The 23,341-nt window shown below is 36.3% G+C and overlaps 1 protein-coding gene across 4 annotated transcripts in view; it reads left to right on the forward strand.

Annotated features, from left to right (window-relative positions):
- The window catches only part of DNAAF4 (dynein axonemal assembly factor 4), an 81,351-nt gene that overhangs the window by 26,412 nt on the left and 31,598 nt on the right, over window positions 1-23,341 (forward strand). For all 4 annotated transcript variants that reach the window (XM_034660950.1, XM_034660951.1, XM_002922943.4 and 1 more), the window contains exons 4-6: window positions 77-308; window positions 12,139-12,284; window positions 14,291-14,400. In XM_034660950.1, coding sequence (XP_034516841.1) covers window positions 77-308; window positions 12,139-12,284; window positions 14,291-14,400 — 488 coding nt within the window. The remainder of the gene's footprint in view (window positions 1-76; window positions 309-12,138; window positions 12,285-14,290; window positions 14,401-23,341) is intronic.

Raw genomic sequence — 23,341 nt, forward strand, 5'->3', positions numbered from 1 at the left:
AATTATTATAATGAATTTCTTATTTTTAAAATGTTTCTTGTATGTTTTAAGGTTTTGGTAATTGTAATTTTTACAGATTGAAGAAGAGGAGAGGAAAAAAATAGAAGATATGAAAGAAAATGAACGACTGAAAGCAACTAAAGAATTGGAAGCCTGGAAAGAATGTCAAAGAAAAGCTGAAGAACAAAAAAGAATTCAGAGAGCAGAGAAATTCTGTGAACAAGGAAAGCAAATTGAAGAAGAGAGAAACAAATTAAAACATAAAAGCCTTACTAGAATTGCAGCGTCTAGAAATCTTGCCACAAAAGGTACAATGATTACATTAATATTTTCTGGGAAAGTGAGTCCATTTGGTAAAGTAGACATGTCACTTCTTTTTCGTAATCTATTTGTAATCTTAGGTCATTATTTTGGTATATTGAGAATAAGTACTACAGTATAGAGGCTACGGTGAAAGATTTATTTCTTCTTTTAGGAAATAGTGACATTTTCAAAATACAATGAGCAGTGATTCAGATCTCAGGGTCCTGGTATTGAGTCCTGCATCGGACTCCTTGCACATGGGGAGCCTGCTTCTCCCTCTGCATGCCGCTCCCCCTGCTTGTGCTCTCTCTGTCTCTCTGACAAATAAATAAAATCTTAAAAAAAAAAAAAAAGACGTTTTCCTCACATGACTCAGGAACATGAGTACTATTACACAAGCTTAGTTGTAAGCAAATAGGGGCCATCTGGCCTTTGATCCTGACGTGTTCAGAAATAGGTAAAAGAACATATTTCTTTTTTTTTAATGATTTTTTATTATATTATGTTAGTCACCATACAGTACATCCCCGGATTCCAATGTAAAAGGAACATATTTCTTTACTGAAAGCTAAGAGTTTGATTTATCTGATTTTAGAATATTAAACTTTGTTTTGGGCATATTTAGTATATTTAGTAATGGACCATTTTATAGTAAAATCACTTATATAATAATAATAATAACTAACATTTATTGGGTGATTTCCCTATGCCAGGCAATTTTATTGGTTGTATCACTCAGTTGTCAAAACAGTACTTTGGGGTAAGTGCTGCTATTCTTATTGTAGTGGATCTAGATATTGAGAAAAGATAAACAACTACCCAATAAGTAAACCTGTGGGATTTGAACCCACATCTATCTGCACTGAAACCTACGCTCTAGGCTATATGTATTTATTACTTTCAGTGAGGTCTAGTGTGTTGAAAAGTCAATAAATGAACCTGTGAATTAGGAACCATGATTATCTCCATTTTCCAGGTGAGGAAAGGTACAGAGAGTCTTACTAGCCCAAGGTAACACTGCTCATAAATGGCAGAGTCAGAATTTGGACTCGGGTGATCAGGGTCTGGAGTAGGTGACCACTGTGTGTTATATTGCTACACGGTAAGACAGGCACATTAGTCATGTTCGTTATTTAATTCATCACATAGTTTAGCTGACTCTGTATTGAGGAGATGTTTTCATTCAGAAATGTGTTAGGGAAAAAGTACTCAAAGTATATAATCCTGGTTTGGAAAAATATTACCTAATTTTAAATGTTTGTTATCAAGCATTCCAAAGCCTTATAGTAGCTTTCAAGAGTGACTCTGTTTGTGTTTACTAATGATGAAATAGCAAAACCTCAGAAGTTTTAATACCAATTCCATAATATAAGGCACACCCCACTAATTTTATCTCTTAATGTGAAGCTAAGAGTCTAGGCTATGACACAATTACTTTGCAGGGCGGAGGAGTTAAACGTGGTGTGAGTTCCATAATCTTCTGGACCTAGAACTTAAATGTCAAGTGTTGTCATTTTGATGAAAACTGCTTAATATTTTATATTAAGGTGATTTTATAAGTAAAAATTTTTGATAAGATTTTATGTGATTTTAAAAATCAACTTAGAAGTTTGGAATTTGGATTATTGTACTCTTATTCTTTGGAACATCAGCAAGTAAGACTCATATAATATGAGTATATATGATATATTAGATAAGCCACTTTTAATATACAGAATACAAATGGTATGGCAGGTGCTGAAGATTTCCTACTCAATACATTTTCTCCCTTCTTTTTTACTAACAGAATCATGGTTTGAGGGAGGAGGGGACAGAAGAAATGTGTTCAGCTAAAAACCTTGCCTCTTAGAAATTTAAATACCAATTGGATATTTGAAGAAATTAAAAATAATACATTTTTTCCTTCTAGATGTGATAATGTAATTATAGTTAGATTTAGAAAGTCCTTATCTCATAGAGATACCTACTGAAATACTTATGGATGAAAATATATGATGTCTGAGATTTTCTTCAAAATAATATGGTATATGTAAGTAGATAGAAGTAAAGATGAAGTGATATTGGCCAGGCATTGATAATTGAAGTCAGGTTATGAATGCATGGTGGTTACTTATTCTATTCTGTCTACTTTTATATGTGTTTGAAATTTTTTATTATAAAAAGAAAAAATAAGGAACAAAGCACATTGGATTATTTTTACAAACTCATTTTAAATTAGTAAAACAAAGCAAAACTCACTTCCCCAGACTCTCTTGTAACTACATGTAGCCAAGTGACAAATTCTGACTGATGAAATACAAGAAGAAATTTGCTGAAGATTTATAAAAAAGTATTACTCCTTTCTGCTTGCTTCTCTTTTCCTTTTCCTATCTAAGATGAAGGTCTGTGCCAGAAAGTTCATTAGCTATTTTAAAACCACAAAGAGGCAAGACATTACACTAAGAATGATGGAATAGGGAAGAAGGAGCTTGGGACTTTTTTTTTTTTTAAAGATTTTATTTATTTATTTGACAGAGAGAGATACAACCAGCGAGAGAGGGAACACAAGCAGGGGGAGTGGGAGAGGAAGAAGCAGGCTCCCAGCGGAGGAGCCTGATGTGGGGCTTGATCCCAGAGCACTGGGATCACGCCCTGAGCCAAAGGCAGATGCTGAACTATTGCGCCACCCAGGCGCCCCTGAGCTTGGGACATTAATGACATTGGAAAGATGGTACCTCTGCAGTGAACAACCTTTCAAACTTGTTGAGGGAGAAAATAAACCCATCCTTGGTTAAACAACTGTAGTCATGTTCTCTCTTCACAGAGCCTAGAGAATTTTTGACTTGATAGAAATGGATAATGGAATGCAATGTTGGCTAAGCATTTAAAAATCATTCAATGTAATTAGCTATATTAACAGACTAAAGGGAAAAAAAACATATCATTTCACTATTGCAGAAGGTATTTGATAAAAACCAATATCCATTTATGAAAATAATTTCTCAACAAATTAGGAGTAGAAAGGTTCTTTCTTACTCTGATAAGGTCCTTCTACAAAAAAATGTGTAGTAAGCTTCATATTTATTGGTGAACTGATGAATGCTTTGCCTTTCCCTATAGCTTCAGGACCTAGGCAAGTATGTCCATTTTCACTGTTCCAATTCAACATTATACTGTAGGTCCTAACCATTACCTTAAGACAAGAAGAAGAAATGAAAGGCATAAAGATTAGACAGGAAGAAGTAAAAATGTATTTGTAGATGACCTGATTGTGTATGTAGAAATCCCTAAGAAACCTGAGGAGTAACTGCTAGAACTATTAACTGAATTTAGCAAGGTCTCAGGATATAAGATTACAAAAGTCACTTAAAATTTTATTTACCAGCAGTAAACAACTGGAAAATTAAATTCTAATTTATTTGTAATAGCACTAAAAGACAAAATACTTAAGAATAAATTTAACAAAAGAATTGTAAGACCACATCACTAAAAACTATAGAAAAATTGCTGAGAGATATTTTAGAAGTCCTAAATAAATGTAGTGATACAACATATTCCTGAGTTGGAAAACTTAATATTGTTAGGATGTCAGTTCTTAAATTGATCTATCTATTCAATGCAATTCCTTTAGAAATCCTGGTATGTGGGGCGCCTGGGTGGCACAGCGGTTAAGCGTCTGCCTTCAGCTCAGGGCGTGATCCTGGCGTTCTGGGATCGAGCCCCACATCGGGCTCTTCTGCTGGGAGCCTGCTTCTTCCTCTCCCACTCCCTCTGCTTGTGTTCCCTCTCTAGCTGGCTGTCTCTATCTCTGTCAAATAAATTTAAAAAAAAATCTTAAAAAAAAAAAAAGAAATCCTGGTATGCTTTTTGTAGAAATTGACAAGTTGATTCTAAAATTTATATGAGAATGTGAATGACCTACAATAGCCAAAGAAATTTTTAAAAATAAGAGCAAAGATGTAGGACTCACACTCCCTGATTTGAAGACTTAGCATCAAGCTACAGTAATCAAGACAAGGTGGAATTGGTGAAAGGACAAACATAAGTTCAGAATAACAGAGTACAGGGACCAGAAATGGATCCACACAGGTATGGTTCATGATTTTAATGAAAGGTAACAAGGCAATTCAATGGGGAAAGGAAGGTCTGGAACAGATCAGGATATATTTATGGAAACAAATGAAGGTAGACTCTTGCCTCGCTGTGTATGTATTGCATGTGTAAGAAGATAATCCAATAAACAATTAGATGAAAGATTTGAAGGACTTGTCACAGAGTAAGACATGAACGGCCAATAGACACATCTTTGGTTGGTAGGAAAATGCAAATTAAAACAACAGTGAGGTACAGTATGTAGTACGTATGCATTAAAATGACTAAAACAGAAAACTAAAGACCATCAACACAAGTGTTCTTGAGGATATGCTACAACTGGAGCTCTTGTACAATGATGGTAGAAATGTAAAATGGTACAACGACTTTGGAAGAGTGTTTGGCTCTTTCCTTAAAAATTAAGTATACACTTATCATGTAACTCGGTCATTCTTGTCTTCAGTATTTACACAAGAGAGATGTATTCACCTGAAGACTTGTATTCAAATATTTATGGCAACTTTATTCACAATGAATGGTGAATAACTGGAAATGATGCTCATCACTAGATGAGTGCATAAGCAAATTCTCATACATTCATAAAGTGAAATATTACTCTGCAGAAGAGAACACAACAGTACATACTGCATGAAATTCTAGAAAATACTTATCATTTCATAATGACTGCGAGTACATCAGTGATTATCTGAGGCCAGAGGTAAAAGGAAGGGATGAACTTCAAGTGGCTATAGGGGACTCTTAGAGGTGATAGAAATTTTCTGTCTTCATTATGATTATGATTTCACGGGTGCTTACACCTGTCAGAACTCATTAAATTAATGTAGTTTAAAATGAGTACAGTTTTTTTTTTAAGATTTATTTGAGAGAGAGAGAGCACAAGCACATGTACGTGTGGGAGTGCTGGGGGAGGGGCTGAGAGGGAGAGGAAGAAAATCTCAAGTAGACTCCCTGCTGAGCACGGAGCCCAATACGGGACTTTATCTCATGGCCCTGAGATCATGACCTGGGTGGAAACCAAGCGTTGGATGTCTAACCAGCTGAGTCACCCAGGTGCCCCTGAGTACGTTTTATTGTACATGAATTATTTGTAAAATTGAATAAAGTTTGTTGGGAATACTTTCATGCAGAAAAGCATCAAAATGCACATAATCTCCTCAGGTTCTTGTTATTTCACAGTTATGCTTAAGGCCAGCCATGGTCAAGCCTCCTTTGAGGGTCCTGGCCCTTGTACTATTGTGTATACTCATAGGAGACTGGGAAAGAGGAATCATTGAGCACCTAATTAATTAACTATTGGGGCTTCCTTATCTTGTTAGAAAGTTCAGTTACTGGTACCAGCCTGTCCTTCTGTTGAAGTAGTTTTGACTTGCTTGCTAAGCTACTCAAAACATTCTACAGGGAGAGATGAGACTTTAGGCCATGTGAATTTGTCCCTTTTCAACTTGGAAAAACCAGGTACTCCTAAAGGTAGGGGCAGATGTAAGTCTGAAAAAAAAAAAATGATTGTTTGGAAGTGTGTAAATAGAGTTTCACTACCAGATCTCCAGATCATGACAGAAGATTGGGGGTTTACTTTCTGCATAGTTGAAGACTGAGTGAGATTCTGCTCTGAAAATACAGAGATGGAGTGAAAGATAGCATTGCGTAAATATAAATACCTATAAATACCGGTTCAAGGGATCCCCTCCAGCCCTCCTCTCCCCTTAGCTCATGCACATATGCATGCACAAGCCCAGTGCACCTGGGATGCAGATTAGAGAATTCTTCTATAGGGAAGCTAATGAGTGTAGGATGAAAAAATTCTGACGTTTGTAATGGCCCAGCTAGTTGGCGATCCTGAAGCTTACTAGATTCATGTACGTAGAACTTCCAGTCAGAATTTTTATACTTTAAAAGGAGAAGACAGTCAAGACACAGTAAAATGCAACTTGGAACAACCAAGTAATGCAGGGAACAGAAGAAAACTTAATTATAACTAATGTCTTCAGAGAGATGAAGATATATTTTAATCATTAAACAAGAACAAGAGGCTATAGTAAGGAATACTAAGAGAATAAAACAGTTTGGAAATTTAAAATATGATGAAAATTAAAAATTTAATCAAATGATTGGAATATGGGTTCTAAGTTATTCAGAAAGTAGAACAAAAGGATAAAGATATTTAAAATAGAAAAGATAAAACAGAGTATCCATCCAGGATGTTCAACGTTCAAGTAATAGGGGTATAAGAAAGAGAGAAGGAGAGACAGAAGAGAGGAAATAATATTTTTAATGTTGCAAAACTTCTGAAAACTTAAATGAATTTCCACATTGAAAGAGTCTATCAGGTCCAGCACGGCAGATTTTATAATATTCATGCCAAAGCACATGAAATTTTAGCACACTTTATGTTTTTTCTTTTTCTTTTTTAGAAAGAGAGAACAAGAGCACATGAGCCAGGGGGTGGGGCAGAGAGAAAAGGAGAATTTTAGCAGGCTGGATCCACACCCAGCTCAGAGCCTGATGGAAGGCTCGAACTCACAATGCTGAGATCATGACCTGAGCCAAAATCAAAGAGTTGGATGCTTAACTGACTGAACTACCCAGGGATCTCTCAGCACACTTTAGACAGAGATCCTGAAGCTTCCAGAGAAGAGAAACAGATCGTGCACAAAGGACTGGGAATGTTAGCATCTGTCCTCCTAACCTTAGCACTGGAATCCTGAAACATGGATCACTCTGAGGGGAAAATAATTTTCAGTGTGAAATTCTATACCCAGCTTATTAATCAAGTGGGAGGCAAGCATAAGGACTTTTCAGACATGCAAAGTCTTACAATATTTACTGCTCAGGTACACTGGGAATTGTACCTTTTTTCTTTTTCTATTCAAAACAATTTAGTTCGCTATGAATTATCTGGTGTTTGAAGGTTTAGTAAAACTACCCCTAATATGTCTAGGCATGGAATATTTTATAGAAGTACTTTTAGTTTCTGGTTATTCAGGTGTTCTATTTTTTCAAGTCAATTTTGGTAATTTATTTTCTAGGAAATTGTGCATATCATCTTTTCAAATTTATTGGCATAAAGTCTCTCTTATTTGCTTCTATCAGTATAACATTTCTTTATTCCTAATACTATTTTGTTTTTCCTTGATCAACTATTGTAGCATTTTGTAAATCTCTTCCAAAAAGCAAATTTTTGGTTTTGTTGATCCTTTTTATTGTTTCTTTGTTTTCTATTCCGTTAATTCCTGTCTTTATTTTTATTTTGCTTCTTTGAGTTTCTTTAAGTTTTCTCTGTTCTTGTCCAACTTGTTTTCATTAATTTTGGAATATTTTAATACATGCATGTTAAGTTAAATTTTTTTCTCTTAAATACTGCATTAATACATTCATAAGTCTTGGAATCTTGTGTATTTGTTGTTTAGTTGCAAATATTTTGTAACTCATCATTTTTTCCTCTGGCCCTTCAGTTACTAGGGTTTTTTGTTTTGTTTTGTTTTTTTGTTTCATTTTGTTTTGTTTTTAGTTTCCAAATGTATAAAATGACTATAATTCTCATATTTAAAATTTCCTGTATCATTATGTTACAGGTGTGTTTATAGATTGTAGCTTATGGTGTGTATTTGTGTTTATCCTGAGGGTTTCTTTTAATAGGCTATGGGCCACTTAGATTTATTATTATAAATAAAATGTATCTTGATATTGTAGGATTTTCTTCTGCTGTCTTACTTTGTGATTTATATTTACTAGACTTTCTTTCTTGGTTCTTTTTTCTATTTTTCTGCCTTGGATTTAAAAAATATTCTTGATTACTTTCTACTAATTTGAAAGGTATGTATTCTATTTTTGTTCATTGATTAATATTAAATTTTTTGTATCTGTTTTGGTACATAGATATAATTCTAATTATTATATCTTAACATGCATATTAAACAAAGATTTAAGGTTAATCTCTACCTTTCTGTAAATATTACAAGGAAATTTAGTACGTAAATTCCGGTAATACCGGTACATCTTCTATGAAATTGTCTAAACATCTTAGTCCCCTTTTTTGGAGGGAAGGGAGATCAGTTGACTTCACTTTATTTTTAAATCCCTAAATTTAGTCATTACTGTTAGTATGGGCTTTTTCCCACTATATAGTCATTACTATTTAGATTGATGCATATTTACTTACTTTTAATTTGTCTTTGCTTGTTGTGTTTCACTTCTTTGTGGGTTAAATTGCCTTCCCTTTACAGGTAAAACCTTTAGTAGTTCTTTAATGAAGATTTGTGAGTGTTAAGTTCAGTTATTATCTTTATATTATACTAGTTATTGAAGGATGGCTTGGCTGGTTGTAGAATTCCACATTGATAGTTATTTTCCATCAGTAGTTCGATGATATTTTTCTGTTGCGTTTTGCCCTCTAATGTTGCTGAGAAGTCTGCTCTTGATCTAACTATTGATCATTTATAAGGTAATCCATCCTTTGGTTGCTTTAAAATGCTTCACTTTGATGTACTTTGATTTTATTAGTCTCTGTGCAGTTTTATATTTATTTGTTTCATAATGTCAGAACTTGGAATATACTTTTATTCAAAGAACTTATGTTTTCAGTAAAGTTCTGGGAACTTCTAAGCTATTGTCTTGAAATATCACCTTCCTCATTCTGTATATTATCCTCAGACCTCTTCTAGTTTGCAAATTTTCTGCAACTATGCTTAAGGTGCTGTTAAACTTATCCTAAAGGTTTTAAATGTCAGTGGCAATATTTTTCATTTTGGAAGTTGCATCTGGTTTTTTTGTTCATTCTTTTGTCATTTGTTTCTTCATTTTTCATTATGGATTTATCCTGTCTTTGCTTTTTAAATAAACATGTTTAAAATTATTTTAATCTCTTGCAGATTGTTCTATTCTTTCAAATTCTTAAGAAGCCATACCTCCTGTTTGTTGTGTCTGCTAACTGTCCTTCATACTGGATTGTTTTCTCGTGTGATTTGGAGTTTTTGATTGTGTGTTCATCTTCAGCAAGGATTTTTTTTTTATGGGTGCATATAAAAAAATCTCAGGTGTTCTGGTTTGTGGAGGTAAGACTTGCTCACAAGAGATACCTAGAGTTTTGATTTCTCACGAAAGATATATTTTTCTCCTCCTTTCCAAACCCCCAGGAAGAATAGGCTTCACTTTCCTGGACCAGTGGACAGTGATTTTATAAATATGCTTTTCACTAAGATAGCAGCCTTTCTAAGCCTCTAGTTTCATTCCCAGCTTCCCACCTATATCAGCATTAATTTCCAGCCTTTAGCTTTTATATATGTATTCCAGATATAGATAAAAATATCTTTCCAAACAGCTTTTTGTCAGCTTTTGGATTACCCCAGGTGTAAACCACTGATAAGACTTTTTCTTTGCTTACTTTTTAAACTGAACTGTATATTTGAACCTTTATTTATTTGTTATATTTTTATCAAGCATTTTATGTGTTTATAGCATTTTATCTGGAGATTGTTTGTAAAAAGTTTTAAAGCTTTAACCTATGCTTCTGGAAACAGAAAGCTAATTTTATTTTATGTTTTACTACTTGCTTATTTTACAGTAAGAGTTTGGAAGCTAGATATCCTACTTTTAATGTAACAAGTGGTCATGTTAATGCTTTTCATGATCATTTAAAAATGTTTATTTATTTTAGCAAAACTAATAAAATAAAAAAATTTTAAGGATTTTATTTATTTATGTAAGAGAGAGAGGGAAAGCACAGAGGGAGAGTGAAAGGGAGAAGCAGACTCCCCACTGAGCAGAGAGCCTGATGTGGGACTTAATCCCAGGACCTGAACCAAAGGCAGATGCTTAACCAACTGAGCCACCCAGGCATCCAAGAAAAATTTTTAATTTCTCATTATGGAAATTAGTGCTTATTCCCTTCATGCTCTGTATTCCAGTAATCATTAGTATAATAATCTGAAGTTATATATTTCCTTTTTACTTTTTATTGTTTTCCTTTGGTTGTACTAACATTTAAGAATCTTTTTTTTTTTTAAAGATTTTATTTATTTATTCGACAGAGATAGAGACAGCCAGCGAGAGAGGGAACACAAGCAGGGGGGAGTGGGAGAGGAAGAAGCAGGCTCACAGCAGGGGAGCCTGATGCAGGGCTCTATCCCACAACGCAGGGATCACGCCCTGAGCCGAAGGCAGACGCCCAACCGCTGTGCCACCCAGGCGCCCCAACATTTAAGAATCTTATTCCCAACACTTTTAGTGTGTTTTCCACTGTGTAGAAACCAATTCTTTTCATTTTTACCCTTAAGTTCCCCACTCTTAGTTTCTTAATTTCATTTCTCCATGTTTGGAACATTTCTTCGATTAATTTATTTGGAAAAGATGGCAAAGTAGTATATTTACTTAGTTCTTAGATATTTAGGAATGTCTTTTGCCTTTGTAAGTAAGCAGCAATTTTCTTGGATATAAAATTCTTGGGACATTGTATTTGGTAGGTTAAAGCTAATTGTTATAATAAGGAGATCCAAAATTACAGATCACATAAGACAGAAATTTAGTTCTCCATAATCTAATACTTGTTATGTTAACAGTGATCCACGTGGGCCTGATAAATGACTTTGTTTTACACGGCCATGCAGGCTGGCCAGGCCATCTCTGTCATCACATCATTTGGCTTCTATCTCTGGATGCGGAGGTTGGCATCGTGTTTTACCCAGTGGAAAGGAGGAAAGAGGAGTTCTCAGCAAGCAGATTTACCTATAAAACGATCCATTGTATACATCACTTCTATTCATATTTTGTTGTCTCAGGATTGGCATATAATCACATCTAATCTCAAGGAAGGCTGGGTTATGTAGATTCTAGCCTGACAGTCATATGCCTAGCTTAGAACTCAAACTCTATCTCTAAAAGGAAGAAGGGAGAATGGATAGAATACTGGAAGTTAGATGTCTCAACCACAGACATCTAGAAAATTTGCACTCCAGTTTTCTTGTTTGTTTGAGTCCATATTTTTAACTCCTTGCCCCCCTCTTCCTTCTCTTGGAAATGTCAATGTAGGCCCTTTTCAGATTTTTTAATTTAGAAGTTTTTTTCTTATTTGTATATATTCATTTTATATCAAGGATATTACTCTTCATATTTGGAAAATCTGTTTTTCTTAAAAGTTTTGATATTGCCTTTTAAATCTGTGTATCATATTTTTTTGTACTTTTGCATTTTTTAAACTTACCCTTCCTTCCTTTTATTCATATAGTTTATATTCTAACACATAGATAAATTTCTCCTCTTATGTTGGCTTAACCATTATTACATCAAACTATCTTTCTAAAAATGTATAGCTTTTCATTATTACTCTTTGCTTATTCTCATTAGCTATCTCTGATGGCTGAAAAATTCTTATACTGTCACAAGGAAGCTTATAGAAGATATTGCTGTGGGAGCTTAAGGGAAATAGAGTAGTATTATTGGTAATGATGGCTTTCTAAAGTGGCTGTAGAATTGCTCAGAGTGCCCTTCCCTAGAGTGAATGTAAATTAAACACTGTGTTTTTTAACAGGGAGAATCCTAGAAAAATAGGGGGTCATTGATCAAAGAAGAGATGACTAGCTGCCACACTTTTGATGATGCATTTTACATCCCTTCTAGCAGAAGTTATCTGTGGTTTATTTGTATAGGATTTTAGCAGTAGCTTTGATGTGTAATTACTTTAAAAGTCAGCTTGATTGTTATCTAGAAAAAGAGAGAAAGATAACTCACTTGCTAATATTGCTTTTCAAGGAAGAAATTCAGAAAACATATTTTTGGAGAAATTAAAGGAAGACAGTATTCCCGCTCCTCGCTCCGTTGGCAGTATTAAAATCAACTTTACCCCTCGAGTATTTCCAACTGCTCTCCGAGAATCACAAGTAGCAGAAGAAGAGGAGGTACGTGTACTTGCTGTTAGTTACAATGATCACAAATGAAAATAGTTTATTTTTAATTTCATCTATTAAAACTAATACTGAGTTTTGAATTTCTTAAGTATTCATTACACTTAAGATATTACTTCTTGAATATATTTTAGTATTTCCTTTTGAGAAAAAAATAATTTGCAGAATTTTTTTGTCTCCAGAACGCTGATGAGAGAACACTGACTTAGTATGCACATTATTGCTTATTCCAGGAGATAAACTGTTACACTTGCCACCTATTTTATCAAATACATCATTTGCTATATTAGATTTGTAAACTTGTGTTTTGGTAAGGGATCAGTATGTGTTTGGTAAGGGATTTGGACATTTATTGTTAATATATTATTACAACTAATTATTATTATCATCAGGTATTTCTAATGTGACATTCTAGAATATGTCTCATTCATTTATAAATCCTTGGGCCCTGGGATTTTGAATTTTTGTATCTTTAGTTATATAGGCACTAAGAATTGCATTTTTATTTACTACAAGGTGTTAATTCTTGCCTCTCATAATTAAAAGTAATTGAAGATCTTTAAGAAATGATGACAATTTATAAATATTAACTATTTTGGGGGCGCCTGGGTGGCTCAGTCAGTTAAGCAGCTGCCTTCGGCTCAGGTCATGATCTCGGGGTCCTGGGATTGAGCCCGGAGTCAGGCTTTCTGCTCATCAGGGAGTCTGCTTCTCTCTCTGCCTCTGTGCTCTTTCCCTTTCTCACTCTCTCAAATAAATAAACAAAACCTTTAAAAAATATTAACTATTTTCTTATTATTAAACAATATATTCTAAATTTTATTATTTGTAAAATTATCTCTAGAATTATAAGATTATAATTATTTAAAAGTCATTCATATTTTTTCATTATAGAAAAACAAATATAAACAAGAAAAGTAAAATAATAATCACATGAATTCCAGAAGTTTGTATGAAATTTGGACTAGAAATTTTTATACACTTGATCTTTACCAGCTAATAACATTAAACTGTAAAGGATAAAAATTGGAAGTTTAAAATCACGTTATCAAATAGTGTATTAGTCTACTCAGACTGCTGTAACAAAATACCCTACACTGGCTGGTTTAAACAACAGACATTTCTCAAAGTTCTGGAGGCTGGAAAGTCCAAGATCAGGGTACAGGGAGTGGTGGAAGGAGAGCTGTACTCTGGTTTCTTCCTCTTCTTTTTTTTTTTTTTTTAAAGATTTTATTTATTTATTTGACAGAGAAAGACAGCTAGCAAGAGAGGGAACACAAGCAGGGGTAGTGGGAGAGGAAGAATCAGGTTCCCAGCAGAGCAGNTTTTTTTTAAAGATTTTATTTATTTATTTGACAGAGAAAGACAGCCAGCAAGAGAGGGAACACAAGCAGGGGTAGTGGGAGAGGAAGAATCAGGTTCCCAGCAGAGCAGAGAGTCCAGTGTGGGGCTTGATCCCAGAACGATGGGATCACGCCCTGGGCCGAAGGCAGACGCTTAACAACTGAGCCACCGAGGTGCCCCTCTTTCTCTTCTTAGAAGGACACTAAACTCATCATGGGGACCCCACCCTCATGGCTTCATCTAAATCTAATTACCTCCCAAAAGTCCTACTTCCGAATACCAGCACACTGGGGATTAGGGCTTCATCATATGAATTTTGGGAGACAAAAACATTCAGTCCATAACCAGTAGTATTTCCATCTTATGGTAGAAGCTGAGAAATCTCAAAGTAGCTGTAGTAAGGCTTTTTTTTTTTTTTTAAGATTTTATTTATTTATTTGACAGAGAGACAGCCAGCGAGAGAGGGAACACAAGTAGGGGGAGTGGGAGAGGAAGAAGCAGGCTCCCAGCAGAGCAGGGAGCCTGATGCGGGGCTCGATTCCAGGACCCTAGGATCACGCCCTGAGCCAAAGGCAGATGCTTAATGACTGGGCCACCCAGGCACCCCTGTATTAAGACTTTTGTGTCCTTCATTAGACTTTATTCTCTGATTTCAGTGGTTACACAAACAAGCAGAGGCACGAAGAGCACTGAATACTGATATTCCTGAACTTTCTGATTTAAAAGAAGAAGAAAAGAACCCAGAATGGCTGAAGGACAAAGGAAAGTAAGTTGTTTGAACTCTGGCTATGAGATTTGTAATAAATTAGGTATACATTAGTACTTACTACATTTTCAAGATATCTTGACATAAGTGCTTGTGTGTGTTGTTGGGGAAAGATAATGCAAATAAGCAAATTAAGTAGGTAGGGCTTCCTTATTTTAAAAAGTCAGATCATATAACAAGGCTCTTATTTTTATTTGTTTTTGTATTTAAATGTCACAGAAATGAAATATATGACCTCTTTTGGGTTACTTATTAAAAATCCCTTTTAGAATCACATTTAGCATAAGTTCTTCCTAATATTTCCCTTAGAAATGTGTTATTTAGGGGCACCCAGGTAGCTCAGTCTGTTGAGCATCCGACTCTTGATTTTGGCTCAGGTCATGGTCTCAGGGCTGTGAGATTGAGCCCTGCGTCAGGCTCCTCACTGGGCATGAAGTCTGCTTGATTCTCTCTCTCCCTCTCACTCCCCCTTAAAAAAAACTCCCCTCTAAAAAAAAAAAAAAAGAAGTGTGTTTTTTAGAAATTAGAGCTTCTTTGATTATTCATCTCCAGCTTTAAAAGATTACCGAATTATCTTATAAATTATCATTTTATAACCAGGAAATCCTTTGATTTATTCACATATTGCTCTGTATGTTTTTATACAATTATCAAAATCAGTAAATTTTGATACATTATGAATGTATCAAATTTGAATTCGTATTTCAAGGCAGTTGTAGGTGTTATTTGTTATATTTCATTATATACACTTTTATATTATTTTTCTGTTGTTGCCATAACAATCTACCATAAACTTAATGGCTTAAAATATCACAAATTTATTATCTTACAGTTTTAGAAGTCAGAAGTTCAAAATGGGTTTCACTGGGTTAAAATCAAGGTAGCATTGTGTTCCTTCTAGAGTCTGTAGGGAAGAATCTATTTCCTTTCATTTTCTAGTTTTTAGGCTGCCTATATTACTTGGCTTGTGGCCTTCAGCCAGCAATTGCATCACTCTGACCTCTGCTTCCATAATCCCATCTCCTTCTCTGACTCTGACTCTCCTGCTTCCCTCTTTCTTTTATAAGGATCCTTGTGATTACATTAGTCTTAGTCTCATTTGCATAATTTCTCCCCTCAAGACCTTAGTTTAGGCACATCTGTGGAATCCTTCCCGCCATGTTAGGTGGCATAGTCACAGGTTCTGAGGATTAGGATATGGACAGCTTTTGGCTGAGGGGAAGGTTTCTATTACCTATCTACCACGTGTCCATATTTTTCCTTTCTTATCTTTCCTCTGTTCTTTCTCAGTCTTCTCTCTTGTGTGTTACACCAGGGATTGATATGTGGAGTTGAGCTGAAGTGACAGTTTTTCTGAAGGTTAGAGGCCTGGGCCTGACAGGTTGGTTTCTCTTACTTCCAACATTAAAACCTTACATGATCCTTTCTCTTCTTTCTCTTCTTCCCTCTCTCCCTTGATCCCTTCCTCTCCATTTATTCAACCATTAAATAAACATCTATTGATTGCTTGCTATTTACCAGACTGTAGGCTAGGCTCTGAGCTACAAAGATCAGTGGAGGAGACAGACATATACAAATAGTTGTGATACTGTGTGGGAAGTACAATACCTAGAAAAGAACAAGGTAAAATGAAAATACAGAAGAGGGACACCTACCCTCAAAGGGAGGAAGGTAGGTTCAGAAAAGGCTTCATAGAGAATGTAGCACCTGAGCTCCTCTTAATGATAAGTAGGAGTTTCAAGAGAAAGAGAAAGAAAGGCATTCATTTCAGGTATTGGACACAATATGAACATAAGCTCAAGAGACAAGAAATAGTGTGATGTATAGGTCAGGAATGATGTGTGGTTTATTTTTTGCTAAAACGTAAAATTTGAGGCTACAAGTAATGACAAATGAACCTAGAAAAATCATCAGGGGCCTTGTGTGCTTGGTTAAGATTCTTTTTTTTAAGTTATTCTTTAATTTGCATATAATTAACATAGAGTGTTATATTAGTTTCAGGTGTGCAATATAACTATTCAACATTTCTGTGTGTTACTCAGTACTTATCAATGAAAATTTTACTTTTAATCCCCTTCACCTATTTCACCCACCCCTCTATCCACCTTCCCTCTGGCTGCTACCAGTTTGTTCACTATATTTAAGAATCTTCCTTTTTTTAGATTTTATCCTATAAGGTGAGGGGGGGAAATGTGTTGCAGAAAATATGGCGAAGGCCTTGAACTGGCCTTGTTATAGGTATTGTTGTAGGGGTGGAGAGGAGGGCAACTTGAAAATATTTAGGAGGTAAAATAGGCAGAACTTCCTGATTGATTTTTCGGGAGTGAGAGGAAGGAGTTCCCAGTTTCTAGTTTGAATGATTGATTGTGTGATGCCACCAGCTAAATTAGAGAATACAAGGTGAGGGACCAGTCAGGAGAGAATGGAGGTGAAGTTCAGTTTTTAATATGTTGAGTTTAAGATGTCTCTGGGCCAGTCTGGGGGACACTGTCCAGCAAGTTTGAACCCAGAGAAGTCAGCACTGTAGAAATAGATTTGCAGGTTATCAGCATTTATATTGTAGTTAAATTTATAAAAGTAAAAATGTAGCTGAGATATCCACAGAGTGTGTAGACCAGAGTAGTGGCCTGAGAAGAACACTCCTTGACCTACGGACATTTGAAGGTCTTGCAAAAGAATGGAGTACACAAAAATACTCCCAGAAGCCAATGGAGTAGAAAATTTAAAGAGTTTTTGTTTTGTGGTGTTTCCTTAACACCACAAATATATAAAAGATTTGAATAGCTTTGGAGACAAGAGAAAGAAGAGACGATTGACATCTCTCTGAGCAGAGTGGAGAAAATTGGGTGAAAGCCAAGAATGGATGGATTGTCTTGATTTTGTTTTGCTTTTCCTCTTTTTAAAAGTTGCATTCATTTTAAAATTTTGTAATAACAAATATTTTGGGGAGAAGAAATTTACACAGCACATACTAAATGAAAGTCCCTCTTGTTTTTCACCCATTCTACTTGGCCAACTGCTTGTGCTGCCCCCCAGCTCTAACATTCTAAATCATTTCTTTAATTGCATTTGGTTATCTCTAAACTGCCATCGTCAGGATCACAGTTAATATATTGATAGCTTGTGATGGTTTATAAGAGCTTTTGTGTATTTATACTATCTCATTAAATCCTCACAACTGTAGTTGGGTAGGACCTACTACTTTTACACTATTTAACAAATGTTTATTGAGAAACTAGCAGCTGTACACAAAATAGCTCACTTAATTCCTGTAACAATGTGACTAGTTGGATATTATTATTTTTATCCCCTTCTTACAAATATGGAAAACAGGGCTAGAGAGGTTAAGAAAACATGGCTAAAGTGATGGTTAATGAGTAAAACCAGGATTCAATTCCAGGTTGATATTATTACAGAGCTTCTATTCTACTTACTGCTCTATACTTCTCACAGATAAATCCACTTCCTGTCCTTTCATTCCAGTTACGAAAGCAGTCTATGTGGTTTGGTTATGAATTGCTCCTCCTTGGAATCCGAGAATGCTGAAGTGAGCAAAGCTGAGTAGGCTGTCGGATTGATTACTTTGCTCTAGAAAATGTTGACAGATTGACTTGGAGTAGACAGAGATACTTCATTTTCTGAGATTGGAGGAAAGAAAGTGAAGCCAAGTATGGACCTAGATAAGGGAAATCGATTAGTGAATACTGTTGCCCCTGCCAGTTGGAGAACATGAATTTATAGAGATGTCAGTACAGCTGTGTGATTTATCTCCTATAATGTTTAGTCTTTTGGATTTAAGAATAGATCTTTGGGCCAGAGTGGGAGTTTTATCTGACAAGTACAGTAAAAGACTAGTAGTGCAAGGGACCAGATTGCTCATGGAAAAAGAGCTCAGATTTAGCCATGAAGTCCCGTCTGGGTTGGAAAGGAAGAAATGCCATGAGGAGCCCAGTGGACTAAGAGAAAATGGAGCAATTAAGAAATTAGGTGGCATTGTAAGATTGAAGACTTAATATAAAGGGAAAATTGGTAGAGTAGAAAGTTCTGATTAGTGGCTGGGATTCTAGAGTTTGATATTTCTAAGGTAGTGCAGTTCAGGTGATGATGGAGGTCAATGTATGACCCTGAGAGTGGGTAGCAAAAGTACAGTTGAATGGAAGATATGCTGAGTTAAGGAGTTCCAGGTATTTCAAGAATAAATTGATAAATGGGTCATATACACAAATCTTAGAATCTTCTGGAATCATGGCAAAAGTTGGGATTGAGACAGATCCTGAGAACCAGGTTTCAAAGCCCTTAATAAATATGAGAAGAGTGATTTTAAAAAGCCAGTAGATGACAGTGACTAGAAGGCTATAGGGCAAAGATGTTAGGAGTCCCAAAGGATAAGGACTTCTAGATAGAGAGTTACAGCTTAGATCTAGCAGGAGAGAGCCTAGACAATGCCAGTTCCTGCAGTTCCACCTACCCTAAATCACTGATGATCACTGATGTGGGGAGTTGGGTGGACGGGTATTTATTTAGTGGAGAGGGTGGTAGAGATTAGCACTGCCCTCAGGGCAGAACCAGGTTTATTTTAGAAAGGATTTTGTGGAAAAGTTGAGGATATAGTGAAGGACTGGAAGGTGGAGTCTATCATGGCAGAACTAGGAATAACAAAGTACAAAGGAGGAGCACCTGGCTGGCTCAGTCGGTAGAGCATGGGACTGTTGATCTCAGGGTCTTGAGTTCAAGCCTCACAGTGGGCTTGGAGATTACTTAAAAATATATATATAAATGAGTAGAGGGGGGATGGGATTGGGAAAGGTCAGCAACATGAAGACAAGGGAGAAGTGTGCTTTTAGATCAGTGCTCAAAGATAAAACAGTTGATTGACCTGGTGAGACAGTCCTTTGATACAGGTGTTATGATGCTGGGACTGGCTAAAGATCCTTGGCGGTGTTGGTCTGGTCTTATTTCTGATACACTAAAGATGTAATTTGGTTTTAAGACTAGAAAGTGCTGGGGCGCATGGGTGGCTCTGTTGGTTAAGCGTCTGCCTTCGGCTCAGGTCATGATTCCGGGGTCCTGGGATAGAGCCCAGAGTCAGGCTCCCTGCCCAGCAGAGAGTCTGCTTCTCCCTCTGCCCCTCCCCCTGCTCATGCTTGCTCTCTCTCTTTCAAATAAATAAATAAAATCTTAAAAAAAAAAAAAGAGTAGAAAGGGCAGATGAAATTGTTGAGCCAGGGTTGGAATTTTGACTGACAAATGCAGCAAAAGTGTGTGTGTGTGTGTGTGTGTGAGAGAGAGAGAGAGAGAAAATTAAAAATTACAAGAATTAAAACATAGAAATAAAATTGCTGGCAAAACAATGAATTGGTAGTAACCCTAGTGCAAAAGTATACTTCGCAACAGTCAGACATGGTAGATTGTCATTACTTTTAGTCTCTTTCGTTTATATACTATTTTGCTGTACTAGCTCCAATTAGATAGAAAAAGAAAGAGAAGCAAAATCAGAGAGTTGAAAATGAGGAGAGATGGAAGAAAACTTAGTAACTAATAACACCCAGAGAAACAGAGCAAAGTACGGTTAATCATGGTGCCAAGAACAAATAGATAAAAGGACAGGTAAGACTTGTTAGAACTGTATCCTCGCTAGCAATGTAATGCAGTACAAAAGATAGAAATAGATATAATAGAACTGATTCAGAAGTAGTATGTTGAATTTAAGCCAAAGGATGAAATACTTTCATCTAGAGAGGCTTTGTTTCATGATAGCCTTCTGTATTTACACAGGTGAAAACAGTCCAGCTGTTCTTACTATGCTAAAACACGCGGGACACTTGCTTCACAAAAGGGTAGAGGTGGGCAAACCTTTCAAAAGAGCAATAGCTTTTTCATTTTTCTCTACCTCCCCTTCCACTGCTGTGTCTTAGTTTTAAATGCCAAATCTTTACCTTTTGGGAAAATACGTAAGCTTAGGTAATTTTATTTTCTCCTGAAGGCATTTTGCCTTTTCCAATTAACCTTATGTACCAGACAGCCTTTTACTGAGAACAGCTCATATAAAACAGAGTCTAGATGCTCTCATTTAGATATGTGCATGGTATGATGTTATTTTACAGGCTTACATGACTCAGAATCTGTAAATAACTTTAAGAGCTACCCTTCTAGACACTTGTAATCATATAAAGTAAATGGACCATTGTTCTGTGTCACTGACATTGCCCTGTGCTTGATTTTTAGCATAAGTTTTTTGGGCCCTGTCTTAACGTCAGACTTAAATTCCTTCTTTTCCCATTCTAGGGCCCTTGAATCCCTTCTGCATACCTTACTGTACAGCAAAGTCTAATGTTACATAGGAGGGAATTAAGGATATATTGTTCTACAATCTAGCTCCCAGCATCATATTGCTATTGTTACATAAAATCATTGTCTACCCTAGTTCTTATGTCTGAATTTTCTTTTCTTTTCTTTGTCCGTGGGGCTTGAACTCACGATGCTGAGATTAAGACCTGAGCTGCAATCAAGAGTCAGATGCTTAACCAACTGAGCCACCCAGGTGCCCCCTGAATTTTCTTTTTATTCTTTTGGCCTAAGTGTCAGATTTTGTAGCCTGCCTAATACCCCAGTCCTTTTAAGATTGAGGATCTGCTTTGCTTTTGCTTTTCCTTTTGCTACCTGGCTAATTCTACTTCTGAACCCCAGCTTTGTTTATAGGACCCTGCTGACAGACTAACCTTGTCTGCCAGTCTGTATTTCTGCTTGTTATTTGTGTGTGTTCTGTGGTTGTATTCTGTATGCCTGTCTGGATGTCCTTTTACTTCATGTTGGACTTTTTGATGCTGATTATTGGCCATCTCCTCCCAACACAGTATACAATTCTACTTGCCAAACTGAATTTCTTTCTAATTGTTAGGTTTGGGTCAATGCCCTGGCAAGAACTGTGAAGGGTTAGCCTACACAGTTTCATGAATATAGGGAAGAAGACAGGATACTCATGGGTCAGAGACAAAAGACTATTATTTAAGGCGCAGCAAGTGGTGTGAGCTTCATGTCGTTTCCCTTTGCCCCTCCAGTCCCACAAGGCCAGTGCAAAGGCAGGCCCAGGTTTGAACCACAGCTCAGAACACCATATTTAAGGAACACAATTTCTTTTATTTACTTTTTCTTATATTAGAGAGAGAGAGAGAGAGTGGGTGTGTGAGAGAATGGGGGAGGCGGAGGGTGGGAGGAGAAATTCAGGAGGGAGAGGGACAAGGAGACTCTGCGCTGAGCAGGAGCCCAACATGGGGCTCAGTCCCAGGACCCCAAGATCATGACCTGAACCGAAATCAAGAATTGGATGCTTAACTGACTGAGCCACCCAGGTGCGCCCAAGGAACACAATTTTTTATAAGACGATTGTAAGCAAACACGTTCAACTTTTGCCCCACAAGGAGATGATATCTTTTTTCAAACTGAACAGCAGGTAGGTCTGTTCTTTGCCCCAAAGGAAGACACTACTCTGTTTTCCAAAGCTGTGTGCTATGCAGACATCTTTGAAAAGGTTGTCCCAATTAAAAGCTGTCCGTGCATCTGATGTAAGACATGCATGAACATAAGATTCCCACGGAGAATCATCTCCCAGCAGCCCTTTGCACCTGCCTACTTTCAGGACAGATCTGCCAAGTCTGCCTTGCTCTGCTGCATTATTAAAAACTCTGTTTCTGGAGATAAGACAGTTTTCGTATACTACTACCTTTTGCCTGACTTAAAGAAGTTTAGAATCCATATTCTAAGATGACTTCTTTGAGGTAATTATCATTCTGTTCAGTTGCTTGTTTGTATGCATTTTATAGCCCATAATATTCTGTTGTAATACAGTACCTGTTATAGCCTAACTTGTCATTTTGTTTAGTGTGTAGTTTCCTCTTCCTATTTCCATTGTGAGTGCTACATTGTGCTGCTTGTTGTGCCTTCACTAAGGCGTGCGATACTCAGCCTTAGAAGCTCTCGAGATACCCAAGAATGTTTTCTCTGCTGAACCATGAGATGCTGAAGGAGACAAGGACTTTTACAGTCCTTTCAGGGGCAGGCGGCTGTTACAGTTCTTACCGCCCACGCAACAGAGCTATTCTGTCTTCTGTTGGGTCGTGCGTTGCTTCTGCCTCTATGCCGTGTCTAAGCCCTACACTCTGGTTTCTCCTGGCTTTCTTCTGCCCTTTTCTTCTCTACAGTGCTCCTTTCCTAGCGGTCCTGCCTCTGGTTGCTTCTCCCACGTTCAACTTTTATACAAAAATCTCTGGCCGTTTTGGCCATTGCGAATCAGGATGTTTCTTTCTTTATAAAGGCACACCAGTCAGCCATCATAAAAATGACAGGAAAGTTTGCAATTGTCCACGTCTCTTTTGTTCTCACTGTACATACAGTATAATAAGTACTCAGTATGTGTTGAATTAATGAGTACTTTTGCATAATTCTTTTCATTGACATTGCCTTATTTGGAACATTAGGGGTTATTAACTTCTCTATTTAAATTTGGTGTTCAAAGGTTACTGCCCTTTAGATACAGGTTTAATTTTTTTTTCCCTTTTGAAATTTGGCTATTTCCAAGTCCAAAATCATTCCGAAAGCCATAAAGCAGATTTTTGGATGTTTGTGGTGGCATTGAACTTAAAAGAATGTAGTGTTCATTTGGATTTATATTTTAATACGTATATGTAAACATTAAAAATATTTTATTACTTATATTTCTTGCTATTACGTCTTCTATAGAGGTTCTTTTAATAATGCTCATTGTAAACTCTTCTTCCCTTAGAACGTGGGAGAATTTTTCTGATAAAACTGTTATAAAAGTACAAACTTATGTTAAAGATGAAAAATGGGCCTGTTCTTCATTTATTTTTTTAATTTTTTATTTAATTTTTTATTTTTTTAGAGCGGGAAGGGGCAGAGGGAGAGAAGAGAGAATCTGAGGCAG

The sequence above is a fragment of the Ailuropoda melanoleuca genome, chromosome 5 (assembly GCF_002007445.2).
Source record: "Ailuropoda melanoleuca isolate Jingjing chromosome 5, ASM200744v2, whole genome shotgun sequence".
Taxonomy (NCBI): Eukaryota; Metazoa; Chordata; class Mammalia; order Carnivora; family Ursidae; genus Ailuropoda; species Ailuropoda melanoleuca.